This window comes from Nuphar pumila, chromosome 12 (genome assembly GCF_984573655.1).
Source record: "Nuphar pumila chromosome 12, dmNupPumi1.hap1.1, whole genome shotgun sequence".
In the NCBI taxonomy this organism is placed as follows: domain Eukaryota; kingdom Viridiplantae; phylum Streptophyta; class Magnoliopsida; order Nymphaeales; family Nymphaeaceae; genus Nuphar; species Nuphar pumila.
The window spans coordinates 21460637-21476836 of NC_143260.1; the positions used below are offsets into that span (position 1 = coordinate 21460637).

General features: G+C 37.2%; 1 protein-coding gene across 3 annotated transcripts; it reads right to left on the reverse strand.

Annotated features, from left to right (window-relative positions):
- Window positions 1–1665: 1665 nt before the first annotated feature.
- Window positions 1666–14856, reverse strand: SEN1 (splicing endonuclease 1). 3 transcript variants are annotated; one of them, XM_089983214.1, is made up of 3 exons: window positions 14757–14856; window positions 11651–12396; window positions 1666–1953 (listed from the first exon to the last, which is right to left on the reverse strand). In XM_089983214.1, coding segments are annotated over exons 2-3 (738 nt in total). In that variant the 5' UTR covers window positions 12387–12396; window positions 14757–14856; the 3' UTR covers window positions 1666–1951. The 3 variants fall into 3 exon arrangements, with proteins under 3 accessions (XP_089839340.1, XP_089839339.1, XP_089839338.1); XM_089983213.1 differs by lacking the exon at window positions 1666–1953 and adding an exon at window positions 11411–11549; XM_089983212.1 differs by lacking the exon at window positions 1666–1953 and having other exon boundaries at window positions 11558–12396.
- Between the last annotated feature and the right edge of the window lie 1344 nt (window positions 14857–16200).

Sequence of the window (16200 nt, forward strand, 5' to 3'; positions counted from 1 at the left end):
CTTTATATATAAAAAGTGAATGGTCAAGATGTGATATGAGAAATCCATGTTTTTGAATTTCAAGAGAGAAGCTTTTGAACCATGATCTGGATGCTTGTTTGAGTCCATATATAGCCTTGTTTAGTTTGCACACATATTGGTTGGGATCTTTTTCATTATATCTCTAAGGCAACTCTATGTAAACTTCGTCCTTTAAGTCCTCATCTAAAAACACATTCTTGACATTCAATTGGCTTAGCATCCAACCATAATCAACTATAAGGGACAAAATAACACATATTGTTTCCTTTATTACCATTAGGCTAAAGGTTTCATTATAATCTAGCTTGTGTTCATGTGTGAATCTCTTTGCTACAAGTCGGGCCTTATATCTCTTTATGCTCTTATATGGCTTATATTTAATCTTATACACCCACTTTGACCCCACAACATTTTTGTTAAGAGGACTTGAAATAATTTCTCATGTTTGACACTCATATAGTTCCTTCATTTCATCAGTTAAAAATATTTGATGATCTATGCTGAAATTTTCATAGTTTACCCATCTTTTCACTCTAATATGTCTAGATCTCTTTATACCTGGAAGCATATGATCAGCATGAGTGCTGGCTGCATTTTGTTGCATTTAATCAATCTGATTTACTACACTTCCCTGCAATGAATTCATGATAGGTTCATCTCTATTTTTGTGGTTGTATACCTTACCCTTAAATATCCCATCATGTGACATCGAATTTGCATTCAGTGCAGTGTGCTACCAATCATCTGAACCATTATGTTGTTGCTCCTCATAGGTTTCACCTTCACATGTATTTTTATTTCTCTATTCTTGAGCTTATTCATCATTTTCTGTTGAAAATAAATTCTCGCTCAACCAAGACTAATAAAAGTTAGTTGTCCACACTTCTCCATGTGTGTTATCTTTGTGATCATTTTTTTTCGTCAAAAACCGCATTCCTTGATATTCGAATACACTTGTTCTCAATATCATAACATCAATAACCTTCATAATCATCAACATAACCAATAAATTTACAAAGATATACCTTATTATCAAATTTATTCCTCAATGATGCATCAATATGTACATAACAAACACATCCATAAGCTTTCAAAAATTTGTAATCAGGATGTTTTCCAAATAACTTATAATAAAGTGATTGAATTATTTTCATTGGCAGCATATTGATAACATGAGCAACAATATGGAAGGCCTTTGTCCATAAATGAGTGGGAACACACCCTTTATGCATTATGGCTAATGCACTCTTGACAATGTGCCTATGTTTTCTCTCAGCAATCCCATTTTGTTGAGGTGTCCAGGATAGGACACTCTTTGATTGATCCTATTTATTTGAGGCACTCAATAAAGTCATTTGAAGAATATTCTTCCATACCATCACACTAGAAATTCATGATAAACATGAAAAAATGATTTCAAATTATAGCATAAAAATTTTTAAAAATGTTAAAAACTTCATGTTTATGTTTCATAAAATATATCCAAGAATACCAAAAAAAGTTATCAACAAAGATCACATGGAATCGGCTTCCAAAAGAAGAATAATTCGGAGTTGGTCCCCACACATAAGAATAAACAATTTCAAAAAGTTTAGAAGTTCTTTTATTGCTGGAAATGAAGGGTAGAACATAACTCTTGAACATTTGACAACTATGATAAATATGACTCTCTAACTCTTGATTAACACTAGAAACAGAAATTAAATTGCTAAAAATGAGCTTTCCAATGAAAGCTTTATTACAATGTGCAAGATGGCTATGCCAAAGACTAGACTTATTCAACTCAGATTCATTAACAAAACATGAAGTTAATGAATGACTCTTGGACCTCTTGATGGACTTATTCTTGACTTCAATCGATGGGTCTTCTTTGAAAAGGTACAGAATTTCTTCTCTTTGACCTTCAACGCACATCCTCTTCATGTGAAGATCCTTCACATAAAGAAAAGGAGTAAAAATAATGCATGAATTGGTATGATCAACTAACTTAAAAACAGAAAAAAACTTTTTTTAATGTTAGGAACTATGAATACATTGACAATTGAAGACTATAATTAGACATATGAATAGAGACTTTTCCAGTGCCAGTGATGGGGTGTTGAGTGCCATCTCCGGTAATGACTTTATCTTTACCTAAATAAGGACAAAGTTTTAGAATTTACCTTTATCCTCAATAATGAGATTGGTTGCCCTTGAATCCACATACCAGACTTCTTGGTCATTTTGTTTCAAATTAAGTCTTACAAGAGCTGCCAATAAAAGTTTTCCTACATGTGCCTGAACCTCCGAATTCAATCTTGATCCTACTGGTCTATCTGTTATCTTTCCTTGAACCTTAGCCTTTGGATTATATTTGGGATCATCTTTAAACTAACAATCCTTCTTCACATAACCTGGTTTTTTGCAAACATAACATGTTGCAATTCTTTTGTTTTGATTTACCAATGGTGGGGTATTTGGAAGTGAAGGAGACCTCAACCTTCCCTGCACGTCCATGACCTCTTCCACCTCGCATTCCACCATGCCCTCTTCCATATTATGACTCAAACAAGAAAACACTATGCTTATCCGCAGTAACTGAGTTTGTTCCTGATGCTTCGGGCATATTCATTCCAAACATGAGCAATTTAGATCTTAGTGTTTTAAAACTAGGCAAGTCAAGAAAACAAGATAATGTGGTATATACCACACTATATTCAGGTCCTAATCCATTAAATGTTTGTTGCACTTTATCCTTTTCTGGAACTTCATAGTGACCATAGCAAGTTGATCGGTGATTTGCTTTATCGTATTTAGGTATTCCATTATGATCATGGAACCCTTTTTGAGATTCTGAAATTCTTTATTTAAAAATATAACTTTTGCTTTGGGAACTTGAGAAAATGTTTGAACCAATTTACTCTAGAGCTTCATAGTCATGCAATCATCGAGAATGTTGATTAGAACTTCCTAGGACATAGTGGTTGTGATGTGTGCCACAAGTGCCTGGTCCTGCTTCATCCAAGAAACAAAATTAGGATTTTCACATGAGTAATCTCAACAACCCCTTTTCATCATTCTTTTCCTGCACAATAAATTCTAGTGGAATTGGGATTGACCCATCCAGATGACCTAAAAGATCTTGGTTGCAGATAAAGGGAACGATTTGTCTCTTCTAGGTAAGAAAGTTGGTATTGGTAAGTTTTCCATAAACAAGTTGATTCAAGAAACTAGCATAAAGAGAAGATGATGTGGAGGAATCCATTTCAAGATTAATGAAAAGTTGAAATAGTGACAATGGTTTGCAAAATAAAATATACAAAAATTATCAACTCCCAATAGCAAATAGGTTTGCATAGTTTTTTATTTTTTTAGACTAGAAAATCATATATCAAAATCCGATGGAACTTCTGGGGTTGATATATCAATACTTGAAAAGAATAGGAATTTTTCACATGATTTGAGAAAATAAAATATATTTCACGTGAGAACCAGAAATCACGTGAAATACACAGCAAAAAGAGAATATTTCAAACGCTGGAAAGAAAAAAAATAAAGAATATTTCATGGTTTAGATATATTGAGAACAAGATTAACGGGTTAATTTTGGGTTAAATAAGGAACCCAAAACAAGAAAAAGGTTTTAGGATCAAGGTAAGATATTATAAGTTTCAAGAATATATAGAAACCAAGAAAGAGGAAAAAAGAAAAGGAGGATCAAAGAACAAGAAAAAGAGCAACCAAGATCTTGCACTCACCTTGATAGTCAATCCAGGATCAATAGCTCTAATATCATGATAAACAAAGATCGTCCACCAAAACCGAGAGGAAGAAGGAGAAATAGAGAGAGGAGACCATTGTGAATACCCATAAATGTCAACAGCTTGGACGTGTGGTTTCCTTATTATATCGATAACCTTTTCATAGTTGTTACAGCAAAAAATATAATATTACCCTCATACTATAAAATACAGCTACTAAATGATAAGGGGTAAACTAGTCAAATAAAAATATATAAAAGAAATATATTTCACAACAAATCTTAATGTGGATCAAGATCAGGATCCAAACCATATCATGTTCCAACACTCCATTGAACTATTTCTCAAAATGAGGAGGTATATATGTCCTCAAATTATTGTTGTGTTAACATAGCAAGAACCTCCTCACTCATTTTGTTCATGCCAAATCTTGTTTCTTCATGGCATGTTTCAGCAAGTTCCTCACTAATAAGAGGCATGATGGTCTTATGAAGAAGAGAGAGCCTTACTTGCTCGAACTCCGGTCTAAGCCCAAACAAGAAAGATAAAAGATTCTCCTTTTCAATTTGTTTTTGACTCTTTTATTGTCGGGCCTTCCCATTTGGGTTGCATAAACAATTCATCCCACTGTGGGGGCAAAAGACCATACTAGTCTCTTATAATTTTATCTCCTTGCCTCATAATGCACATTGTCTTGAAGATAATATTGTTGATCCATATCCTTTTGAATGAATATGTTCTTAAGAAAGACCCATGCATAATATGTTTTTTTTAATTTGATGATGTTGGTGGCGATATTGAAGTCCATGCTATTCATAAACCACGAGAAGATTTGAGTATTAGTCGCCTCTCAATCCTCCATTTTATTTTGATCTTCTTGTGAGGCCTTTTTTTTCTTCTTCAATGAGAACCTTCACTTCATCTCCTTCTCTTTGAGTGAGCTTTAGTTGTGGTTCCGTAGTGGTTCCACTAACGTATCCCCATAATTTCTTTTCTTTCATATGGTTTTCCATAGCGGTCTTTTCTTTCATATGGTTTTCCATAGCGGTTGCCCACATCGAATAGTTGGATTCATTAAGTTTGAAAGGAGATCGCAATAGTATATTTTTCGGCCATGTTCATGAGTAACGAAGGAGAGGAAGTTTGAATCCACAACCACCAACACGAGAGAAAAAACTTGGAACGAAGTAGTATCGAAGAGTGCAAGAACACAACCGCAGGATCCTCAAAATTTCAGGAACCAACGAGCAAGACTATCTCCAAGCTTCAAAAGCATGTGGTAATCGAATGCCAATGAAGTAACACAAAGAGGCAATAAGCCAATAACACATGCCACTAAGGGCAGCACAAATGCACTAAGGCAAATAAGGTGCAAAAGAGAGAGCACACACACTTAAAAAATATATTTTATTAATAATAATGCTCACAAAAAGCATATTTTACGATGGGGATTGAATTCCATTTAAATAGACACAAGAGGCTAGAACTAGCCGTTAGACACTCCCAACGGCTAGTTCAACAGCCATATTACATTAAATAATAAAAAAGAAAAATTAAAAAATACAATATTATTTTACATATTATATATTATATATACTATATGTATATACATAAATAGTATGTACATACTATGTAGTATTATACATATATAGATGTATATACAACAATATTTAACAAAAAAGACATCAGGTCAGTTTTATCAATAAGCTGGAAAACAAAAAATGAGATTGCACCCGAGTAATACTATGACTCTTGGCATCTCTAGTGACTATGTTTCTCCATGAGAAGCAATAACACAAATCATCCTACCCGAATCACCTGTCACATGTTGTGTGACCCCGGCATCCACATACCATATGCTTAATGATGAAGACAAATGTGTAGGCTGCTAGATATAGCCCTAATCACTTATTGTCCATGAGGTCATTGTGGGTGGCTACCGTATCCCAAGCTTACTAAAGGAGCAATTCATAACTTCAGAATCCTAAGGTGCCTATACTTCTGTGCGAACTGTGTAGGAGGTCTAAAGGTATACTGACTGCACTATCGTTGGATGATAGTCAAATCATATCTTTGAAAGCAATTAGAACTAACACACCCTTGCCTACAACACTTCTGAGACACCATGTTTTGAGGCCTCACTTGGCGGGAAGGAAGTATACCTGCACCTCACCCACCAAAACTACCACAACCTCTTTCTCTCGGTGCACCCTTTGAGGCCCTGCATCTATATTGAGTGAAATGGAACTAACTGGGACATCATGCTGAGGCTAACATTTGATCTTACATGTGGACCTAGAGATATTTAACATAGCTTCTTAATCTAAGACGATCATGTGCACATCAAAAGGTAGGTCAAAAGGCCTACCGAACATACATTGTCACAAACATGTTATACTCTAAACCAACTGTCCTCACAGTCTACATGCATATTTCATCATCTGCAATGAGACGTCCAATAGATGACAACTGATTTGTGATGGATTTAACTTGATTGAAGAGCTTCAGAACATTAGAGGTACCTCTCTTCAGATTCTCCAAATCTACTTTAAGATGGCGGAAATTCTTGTTCAAACAATTGATGAAGAATGTGAAACCTGTCCTATTAGTGGTATCTTATATAATGAATAGAGAGACAAAAGAGCCTCCAATTCTCACTAAGGAAAGAACAGAAGGTGAGGGCTACTCTTCTTCTTCGTTAGTCTTCATGCTTTCCTTGCTTGAATGATGATCACTAATATATGTCAATTTTTTACATTTAGCCTTTCTTTGATGAACAAAGATGTCATGTTTGATATTGTGAACTCTTCTAAAAAAGAAAATCTGAAATTATTGACTGAAGTAGTTTCTGGTAGTAAGTATTTGATCACATTGGCAGAGGCTTCAGCAAAAGGTTGGAAAGTTATCAAGCTGTGGCACATGTATGACAAGTATGTGTATTACCACCCTTCTAATCAGATTTCAAAATCAGCTTCTTCACAATAGCATCACCTAGGTCCAACTGTGGAAAGTTTGAGTGCCTGCATACAGTTTTCCTGTTAAGCTTGCATTCAGCAGTATAGTATGACTCAAATTGACCATAGTTTCTGGTTGTAAATATTTGATTACAAATGCATTATGCTTCAGGAAATTTTGGAACAGTTTGTCTTCTGTGGTATTTGTATCAGCTTAGCTAGTTTTGGAAGGGAGATGAGAGGGGTCATGGGAGGGGATTTGGCAACTACATCCTTATTAGGATATGGTTCAAATTAGGAGATGGGAGTCCAAATCCCATACCATTTTCCAAATCCAGGACCCCAAACTGTGGATTCTAGGGGATTCAGTTAATCCCCATCTCCCGGTGCGAAACAGAGTCTGGTCAACAACTTCAGATAAATTTGAAAAGTATCATTCTGTAAAATTGACAGTGTCTTATGTTTGATAGGTCCATTTTTTGGAAGGAACTTTTAGTGTGGTGATGTTTCTCTGTTGACATGTACATGGCATCATTGCTAAAATCTTTCTACGCATTCCTTTTCTTATTGTGGTGGTCATTCTCTAATGGTCCATGTGCTGAATTTTCTTATTGTGTGGGTTAGTCTGTCTAGTTTGTTCCATCTGGTCCTGTTTATAGAAATGTTAGATTCAATGGTAGATAATTTCAAAGAAATGAAAATTATTGTGTTAATTTATCAGTTAAGTGGACTGTAATTTCTCATGCTAATTATTCCTTCCTCTCCAGAGACTGCTCCAATGACGTGGCAGAAGCAATATCCAGCATAGCATTTGCAACAACAAAATGTGCTGATGTACAAGAACTTGCAGATATCTGTAAACATTTTACAGCAAAATATGGGAAGGACTTCATTGCTGCTGCTATGGAACTTCGTGCTGGATGTTGTGTGAATCGCACAGTAAGTTCTTTTAGAAGTTAAGCATTTGACATGCTACACCAAGACAAGTTCCTGTTAGTTGTAATGTAGAAAAAGAAGGTATTGTCACCTAGGAAAGCATGCTAACAATAGTGCAAGCTGACAATCTTGTTAGAGTTGATTCAGCACCATGTTCATGAAAAATTGTACAACATCCAGGTCATTGACAAGTTGTCTGCTAGAGATCCAAATGCTGAGACAAAATTGAAGATCTTGGCTGCAATTGCAAAAGAGCATAATGTTGATTGGGATCTGAATGCAGTTGAAAAACAAGTTTTAGATCCTTTCAAAGAAAATATTGTAAGATATGATGTAAGATCACTTGATATGGTAAAATTTGAATTAATAGCTTGATGGTTGCTGGTTTAATGTATTTACTTGATTGTGCAGGATGGTCCAACTGAATTTATGATCGCCACCAAGGTATGCACTGAGCTTCCCAGTGTTCCCAAGGATTCTCCTCGTTCAAAGGTTCTGGATCATGATCCAAGTGGAGGCTCGCAGGACTTAAACTTGCCAATGATTACTCCCAGTATTGGTGCTTCAAAAGATGAGGCTTTATCACAAACCGAATTAAGAGCATCTGGTGTAACAAGTGCTCCTGGTTCAGAAGTTCTGGACCATGATCCAAGCGGGGGACCGCAGGTCTCCAACTCTAGTGACAGTGCTTCCAGTGATGCCAAGACTCAGCCAAATATCCAAGTACCTGACAATTCCATTCAGCCTTTTACTGGATCTTCTATTGGTGTAGAATCGGAAGACTCAGGAGGAGAAACTTTTAGCACAGATATGTTTTCGAGCAGCGTGAAAGACGAACAGGGAACATCTGAACAGAAGGAATCTCCTGAGATTAAAAAGAGGGAAACTAATATCTCTTACATTCATGCTGTTCCAGATGCTGAAGAATATGTAGATTCTGAGGTCCCCAACTACCAAAATTTTGTAAGAAAGCTTGGGAAGGAACATGAGGCTTCCCACCAAAATATTGGAATCAGACAAAAGAAGGATGGTGAGCCTTCTTACAAGACTACTCATTCAGGCAATCGTCCACGGAAGTCTGAAAACAGTGTTTGTGAGCTTGACATGCCACTTTCTGTCAGCTCCGGTGTTAGCATGCAAAGCAGGCCTTCTGAACAGCCTCTTGTTTCACAAGCTGGGGAACAATCTAAGTCACTAACCAAGGATGTAATCTCAGACAACATAGATATAAACCCGTCCAATTCCAGAACTTATATAGAAGGCCAAAAGGCATCTAAGCAGAAATCTTTTCTTGAGGTACAAAAGAGAGAACCCAACATCTCAGGAGCATCTCCCCGCTATTTTGTTCCAGATAGTGATGAACTTGTTGACATTAGTACCTCTGTACACAAAAGTATGGGCAGTAGGCACAGTAATGTTGGCACTTCTAATGGGACAAGCCGGGCTGTTCCTTTATCGCTGGCAACAATCAGGAGCCGTTCAAGACCTAATGGTCAATTGGATGCATCATCTTCCTCAGACTCTAGTGTCAGTGTGGGACGCCAGCCTCCCAAATCAAGGTCATCTTACAAGTATGTTGATTCAAACAGTGATGAACCTATCAGTACCAGTAAATCTGTCCGCCAAGATATGGTCAGTAGGCAGAGGAAGATTGGTGCACCTCCATACAGGACTCCCCCTCGGGATCATCCTCCATCTCAGCCAACAAACAAGGGTGGTTCAATTATTAGGGGCAATTTGGAGGTGCCAGACTCCAAAGTCTTGCGAAGTCAGCTTCCTGAAACACTTCCAAACTCAAAGGAAGTCTTGCTTGCATCCAAGACTGCAATGTCAGATAGCAACAGAGCAGATTCTAAACCTGCTGTTCTAAGTGGTCCATCAACAACTAGAGAGAGCCCATCTCAGCATGCTTCCATTGTTCGCCCAACAAATCGGCGACAACAGTGGATAGTGCAATGAGAAATGATGAAACCATGAATCTAATGTTGCTGAGATTTGAATTGTGAAGTAAAATATTTTGAGCTGGTTCTTTTATTCTCTCCTTTTATATGTGGGAAAGCTTGCATACATTGTCCAGACTTCCATGTGTGATGATTGCCTGCTAATCATTCAACTGTTATTACTCAGAAACTGAAGATCCATTTCACAATTTCAATGGTCCTTGCTAAATGTGGACCTACACATGTATCAGCAGGTAAGCCTAGTCTGCTCTAGACAGATCATTTTTTGAAGCATATTGGGAACTTGGGGTACTGCAGTCACGCACGTAAGATCTCTTTTCATTTTCACTGAGCTTTTCTTTGGTATAATTACATTTATTTATTTCACTTGTTGAAAACAGCTGATGATTAAGAACCGTGTGTGAATTAATGTGATTATAATATGTGAGTTTGTAAGACCATATGTAGAGGAGAATCTATGTTAAAAATTAGTTTGTAAAAAATCAAAGGCTTAATTCTTATATTGAATGACCACATTAACTTGGGGAAGTCAGGCTACTGAACTCAGACTCGGGTATTGGTTGATTGAAGCATATAAGTTTGTTGATACTTTCTCTGGGTTGATTTGGCCTCGTCTAGTAGATTGCATCTGGTTTACAGACTGAGGTGCTAATTGGCCCGAGTTACTGGGACAGTTGGAATTAATCCAGCTGGCCTTCTGCTAAGTTGATCGGATCTTTTGAACTTTGTCATACAGAAGCCTATTTGAAACACAAGTTTAGCTGTGGTTTTCTGAATCTTTTCATGATGGAGTTTGTTTATGTTGTTATCTGAAGGTGGATGCATTCAAGATGTTTTTTTTACTTGGAGAAAGCGCCTCAGGCACAGAAACCTAGCCGCACTGGCTCAGCCTGCCGTACTTATGGTTGCTGTCCTGTCAGCATAAAACTCCGAGGGCTTACCCCTCAACCCCAGGGAGTTGCCAAGCTTCGGCTTATGCAGGGGGTGACACCCATGGAACCTAGGCTGCCTGTCAAACGGCCTAGGCCCCATCCCACTACAACAAAACCCCTTGGGTCTTGCATTCAAGATCTTTAACCAGAGATAAAAAACAAAATTGGTATGTGAAGTTACTTGGTGAACTCATGCTTAGTTCTGTATCTGATTGCTAGGGCCCCCAGAATGATAGGAACCGATTGCCTAGCTGTAACAAACAAGCAGGGCCTAGCCCTCACTTGAGTGACAAACAGTGCTGCAGGCTGTTCAAGCTTGGCTTGGGTCAGTGTGGAGCGAGCTCGAGTAAGGCTCGGTCAAGATGAGCCAATGGAATTTATTAAAAACAAAACCTGTTATACATTTTTGAGGGGGTGGGTTTCAAACCAACTTCTTGCTTAATGGTTGAACAGATATTTCCTGTGCCTTTTATGCAGCAAAAGACATCTAATACATCTCTAGCAAGCTTAATCGGGCTTATCTGAGCTCACTTGATCAAGTTGCTCGTTTATGTAGATGAACTTGGGCTTGTTGCTCAGGCATGGTTCATTTATGCTCTTGGCTGAACCCATGCTTACCTGACTCATTGTGCGGGCCTGGTGTCAAAGGACACATAGGCAAGTGCAGGCATGCTCACATTAATTCTATACAGCTGATTGTACTCAAAATCATGTCACGTGCAAAAAATGAACAGGCGGTGAACATCCTGCTTCAACTAGAATGACAAATTTTGTTCTCCAGTTTTTCTGGCAAGAAAAATCTCAAGATATTAAGAAAATTTACTTTTCTTTTTGGAGAACAGGAAAATTTTAACAATAAACATTTCCAAGAAAACCACTATATCAAAAACAATGTTGGTAAATCAAACTTATCATAATGAATCTAAAAAAATGGAGATATTTGTCACACAGGTTTCTAAAGTTGAAAATTTGATGAAGTGGTGAACAGGAAGATCATCTGGCATCCTTGAAACATAAGAGAGAGAGAGAGAGACTCTTATCAGCTAAAACTCATTCAGTTCTTTCAATCGGATTAAAAAAAATCTTGGAATCAGAAGATTTCTTACATTTAAGTTCATCTTCATGGGGAACTTCATCCTCTCGATGCTGCTCAGCTACCCATCTCCGTATTATGTACTCTTCGATATTCCACTGATCCAAACATGCGGGGAAGTTGTCAGTGGAACAACTCACACCAGATATGCTAAGCACCAACAATGATTTGGCAACACTGCCACAAAGTCTAAGCATGCATTGCCAGTCAGACCACACTCTCAAGCGAGCTTTACCCAAGTCATCATCACCATCCCACACAACAAGCACTGCATACTCAGAATGAACAAGAGCTGGATGGTGGCGATACACAACAAAATCAACACCATACTGTGAACCCGGACGCACCACCCAGTTCTTGAACCGGAGATGCGAATAAGCCTTGTACAGCATGGGGAACGTTCTCTGCTTATCTTTCATGCATTTTCCAAGTTCTTCAGGATCTTTTGGAATGCTGTCTTCTCCAAGAACCTTAAGACAATTGAGTGCATTGCTCAGATAAAAAGCCTCCTCTAGACCCAACCGAAACCATTGCTTGTCTTTTGCTACTGTAACAACTGGACGACCAAAGCATGCACGATTCAATAGGTCTGCTTGTTCTGTTTCTGCTTCAAAGAGCACAACTTCACTGCACAGTGATGCACAACTTTTGGAGTCTTTCAAACAGCAATGCAACTTGGAAACAATCTTGGACATAGGATCAACAAGTGCAATTTGTTCCGAACATTTTCCTTTCCATCTTGGTCCCATGGTTAACAACCTGCAAACAACTGAATTATAACAGCTGAATGATCTGACTTTGCCTTGTTCAAGATTGGCGTCTTCTGCCCAATATGAACTCATGTTTGAGCTCACACCTGAACTCACGTGTCACAAGCCCAGAACAAGTTCAAGCTGACTCAATATGAGAATGAACTGCACCCAAGCTGGCTCATTTGGAAAAAAGAAGGGGCACACGAAGAAAATCTTTGAGACTTGTTTACAAAATATTTTGTTTCCAAAAAGTGACAATTGACAAAGCAAAGAAATAACACCCAACTTTAGATCTAGAGTAATGTCTAGCAACCAATTTCTTCACACATCATCACGTAACAGAGAGATTATTTGTCATGTTTACAAGCCTACCCAAGCCTATATGAGTTGAGCCAAGCCGAACAGCCCTTATTTAATCTCCACTCATTCAAAAAAATAAGCTCACATAGAGCTCAATGCAAGCCCCTTTGATGAGACCAAACAAGCTCAATACTGACCTGAACTGAGCGAGTTATGAGCACCTTTGTTCAGTTACCAACCAAATTTTTCAGATCCTCAGTTTAAAGAGACATCCTCCCCTTGAATCAAGAACTCTGCGGTTTTTTAACCAAAAGGGGATCTCAAATCCCTGAAAAACTGAAGATCTGAGACCCCACGATTGAGTTGCTCCGAACCCATTCAGAGGTCGGTCCTTAAGATCTCTGTTATTAGGCATCAACATGCACTCGTACACACTAAAACAAATTAATCTACCCTTTGATAAGCACCAAATTTGGTACTTGTCCAACAAATTTATGGCCCAATTTGGTGCACGCCTACTGTGATAAGCACTCGACAAAGCAGTGCAGGCTCAAGCAAAGAATTTCAGAGTTCTATCACCACTCAAATTGCTATTTATGGGAACCAGGGGCGGAGCCAGAATTCTAAACTGGGGTGGGCACAAACACAAAGTAACAAAGAAAAAAAAATAATTACTACAAACTATACTAACAATATGTTAAAAAAGTCAAATAGTTGTTCTAAAACGAACCTTTTACAATTGACCTTGTTGAGTTTTCAATTTTAAAAAACATTCATAATCCATTGTTGATGGTATGCCATTTTAAAAAACCAAATCAAAATCCCAATTTATACAAACATCATGAATTATGCATTTATGCTAATTGATAAAAAAAATCTCTAATATTCGAGTCAAAATCAAATCACACAATATTCACGGATTCATGCCAATGGTGATTAGGAAAAAAAACACAAAACCTTAAAACCATAAACAAAACATTTATGTCATTCTAAAAAATTAAATCAAAACCCTAATTACTACAAACATCATAAATTATGAATTTGTGCTAATTGATAGAAAAACCTTAATATTCTAGCCAAGATCTCATCATGCAATATTCATGGATTCATGCTTAATGATAATTGAAAAAAAAGAACCCTAAAACCATAACTAAACATTTATGTCATTCTAAAAAATCAAAGCAAAACCCTAATTCCTACTAACATCATAAATTATGTATTGATCATTAATTAATAAAAAAATCCATAATATTCTAACCAAAACCAAATCACATAATATTCATGAATTCATGCCTAAATAAAAAATAAAAAACACAAAAAAAACCCTAAAACCATAAAGTAACCATTTATGTCATTCTAAAAAAACCAAATAAAAAACCTAAATCATAACAGACACTATATATGCTAATTGAAAAAGAAATCCAATTAAAATATGTACATGTGAAAAAAATAAAAGACATAAATCCTAATAAAAATCAAAGATTTAGGAGTTTGATAACCAAAATCAAGCATTAATTAATGGAGTCATGCTTAATGATAATTAAAAAATAGAACATAAAAAAACCCTAAAACTTTATTTATATATTCATGTCATTTGAAAAAATCTAAATCAATACCCAAAATCCTAAAAGTAATAATAAATTTACGCTAATTGAAAAATAAATAAAATCCTTAATATTCTAACCAAAATCAACCATTCAGCATAATGGTAATTGAAAACACAAAAAAATTTCAAAAGATCACAAAATCAAAAACCTAATACGTTATGCTAATTGAAAAAAAAACAAATAAAACCCCTAAAACCAAAACCCTCAAAATCAAGACCTATCAAACATTAAAAAAATGGAAAGAAGAAGAAGCAGACCCAGCCACCAGGGCCAGGGGCATGGGCTAGAGAGGCCGCTGGTTGGCGGACGGCAGGACGAAATCTGGCAAGTTGAGAGAGTGAGAGAGGACCTCAGGGTAGAGGCATGCGCACCGTCACCGCAACTAGTGCTACCGGACGGTGGACTGTTGAAGTTCTCAACGTCGTGGGCAGTGGGGGTGAGAGAGAGAGAGAGATCATACCTGGTCGACGGAAAATGAGGTGACTGCCGTAAAACGACGCCGGACGGAGTGGCCGGATGGAGCTGCTGGGATGGACTTGTCGGATGGTCACCGCTAGATATGCAACTGGCCAGAGTTGCTCGTAGGGTCTGATGAAGGTGCGCTAAAGGAGGCAAGGAGGTAGGGTTGTAAGATTTGGTCTGGATATCCGAATCCGTTTAGCCTGATTTAGCCGAAGTTGGATCTATGGAGTTTTGCATCTGAATCCGAGTACAATCCGGACTATATGTAAATGCCAGATTTTGAGCGAGTCTCTTTAGATTTGGTTTTAGTTGATCCACATGGATAAGTTTTTATAAGGTATTAAAAAACAGCGCCCTACAATTTTTACAGATTTTCAAAGCTCCGAATGCATGATCCAAATATTGATTTCCAGTAAATCAATTAAAACACATTTATTGGGTCAGAAATTTAAAAAGTACAAAAAATCTAAAAGCATATTTTATTCAGCATCGTGCTCATTTTGTAGGTTTTCATTTCTCAATCAACCCAATATATATATTGAAAAATTAAAACCACAAAAGACAAAACACTGTTTAAAGTGCAATCTACAAGACGAGGCCAAAGTGCACTCGGTTAGAAGAGCTATTTTTTATCCTAAAGCTTAAAGTGCACTCGGACATCACTTTTTCTCGATGAATAAAACAATGTTTTTCATCAAAAAAAAAAAAAAAACATGATCCAAAAGTTGATTCCTACTAAATCGAGCAAGTTTTGACATAATCTATTAGGTTAGATCATGTCAAAACTTGCATCATAGATTCGAACTAGATTGTAAGTACAATCGATTGTACCAGATATAAACCCAATAAATTACAATTTTCTACTAGGGGGTTCTTACCCAAAGGGTGGCAAACCTACCCTTTTCTTTTTTCACTTCCAATCTATTCAGGCATGCTAAGCGTGGTTGTAAATAAAAATGCATACCTCGTTATCACAATTCAAGAAACTATAGTCAACAAGGCAACAGTTCGAATCAGCAAGATGTTAGTAAGGAGCTTGCACAATGGCATATATCAAGAATTCATGTACACCACCAAAGAACAGCAGGTTAACTGGGGTTTCTGAGGACAATGATCACAGAGTCTCCGCGCAGGAACATCTTGCTGATGAATCTATCCTTGTTCACAGGATGGGGGGCTTTCCTTTTGCCTTTTCTAGTCTTTGGAATCTGCACAACCGAAGCTCATAAGAGGGAGAAGAAAAGAACAGGAAGGAAAGCAAAAGGTTTTCTCACACAAACCTATGTCCACATCTCTTAACATTCTTAAGCACCATATTGCAGTGCCGGTCAAATACACGAACACGTCCGAGAAGTCTCTTGTTGTTCCGACAGTTAATAAGTACCTAACAGCAGTCAAGTCAGACAATTTTCCTTCACTAATGACCGCACTTCATTGATTGA

Excerpts from the sequence above, each read along its gene's own strand:
- SEN1 (XM_089983212.1), bottom strand. The coding sequence starts at position 12,386 with ATGGGACCAAGATGGAAAGGAAAATGTTCGGAACAAATTGCACTTGTT.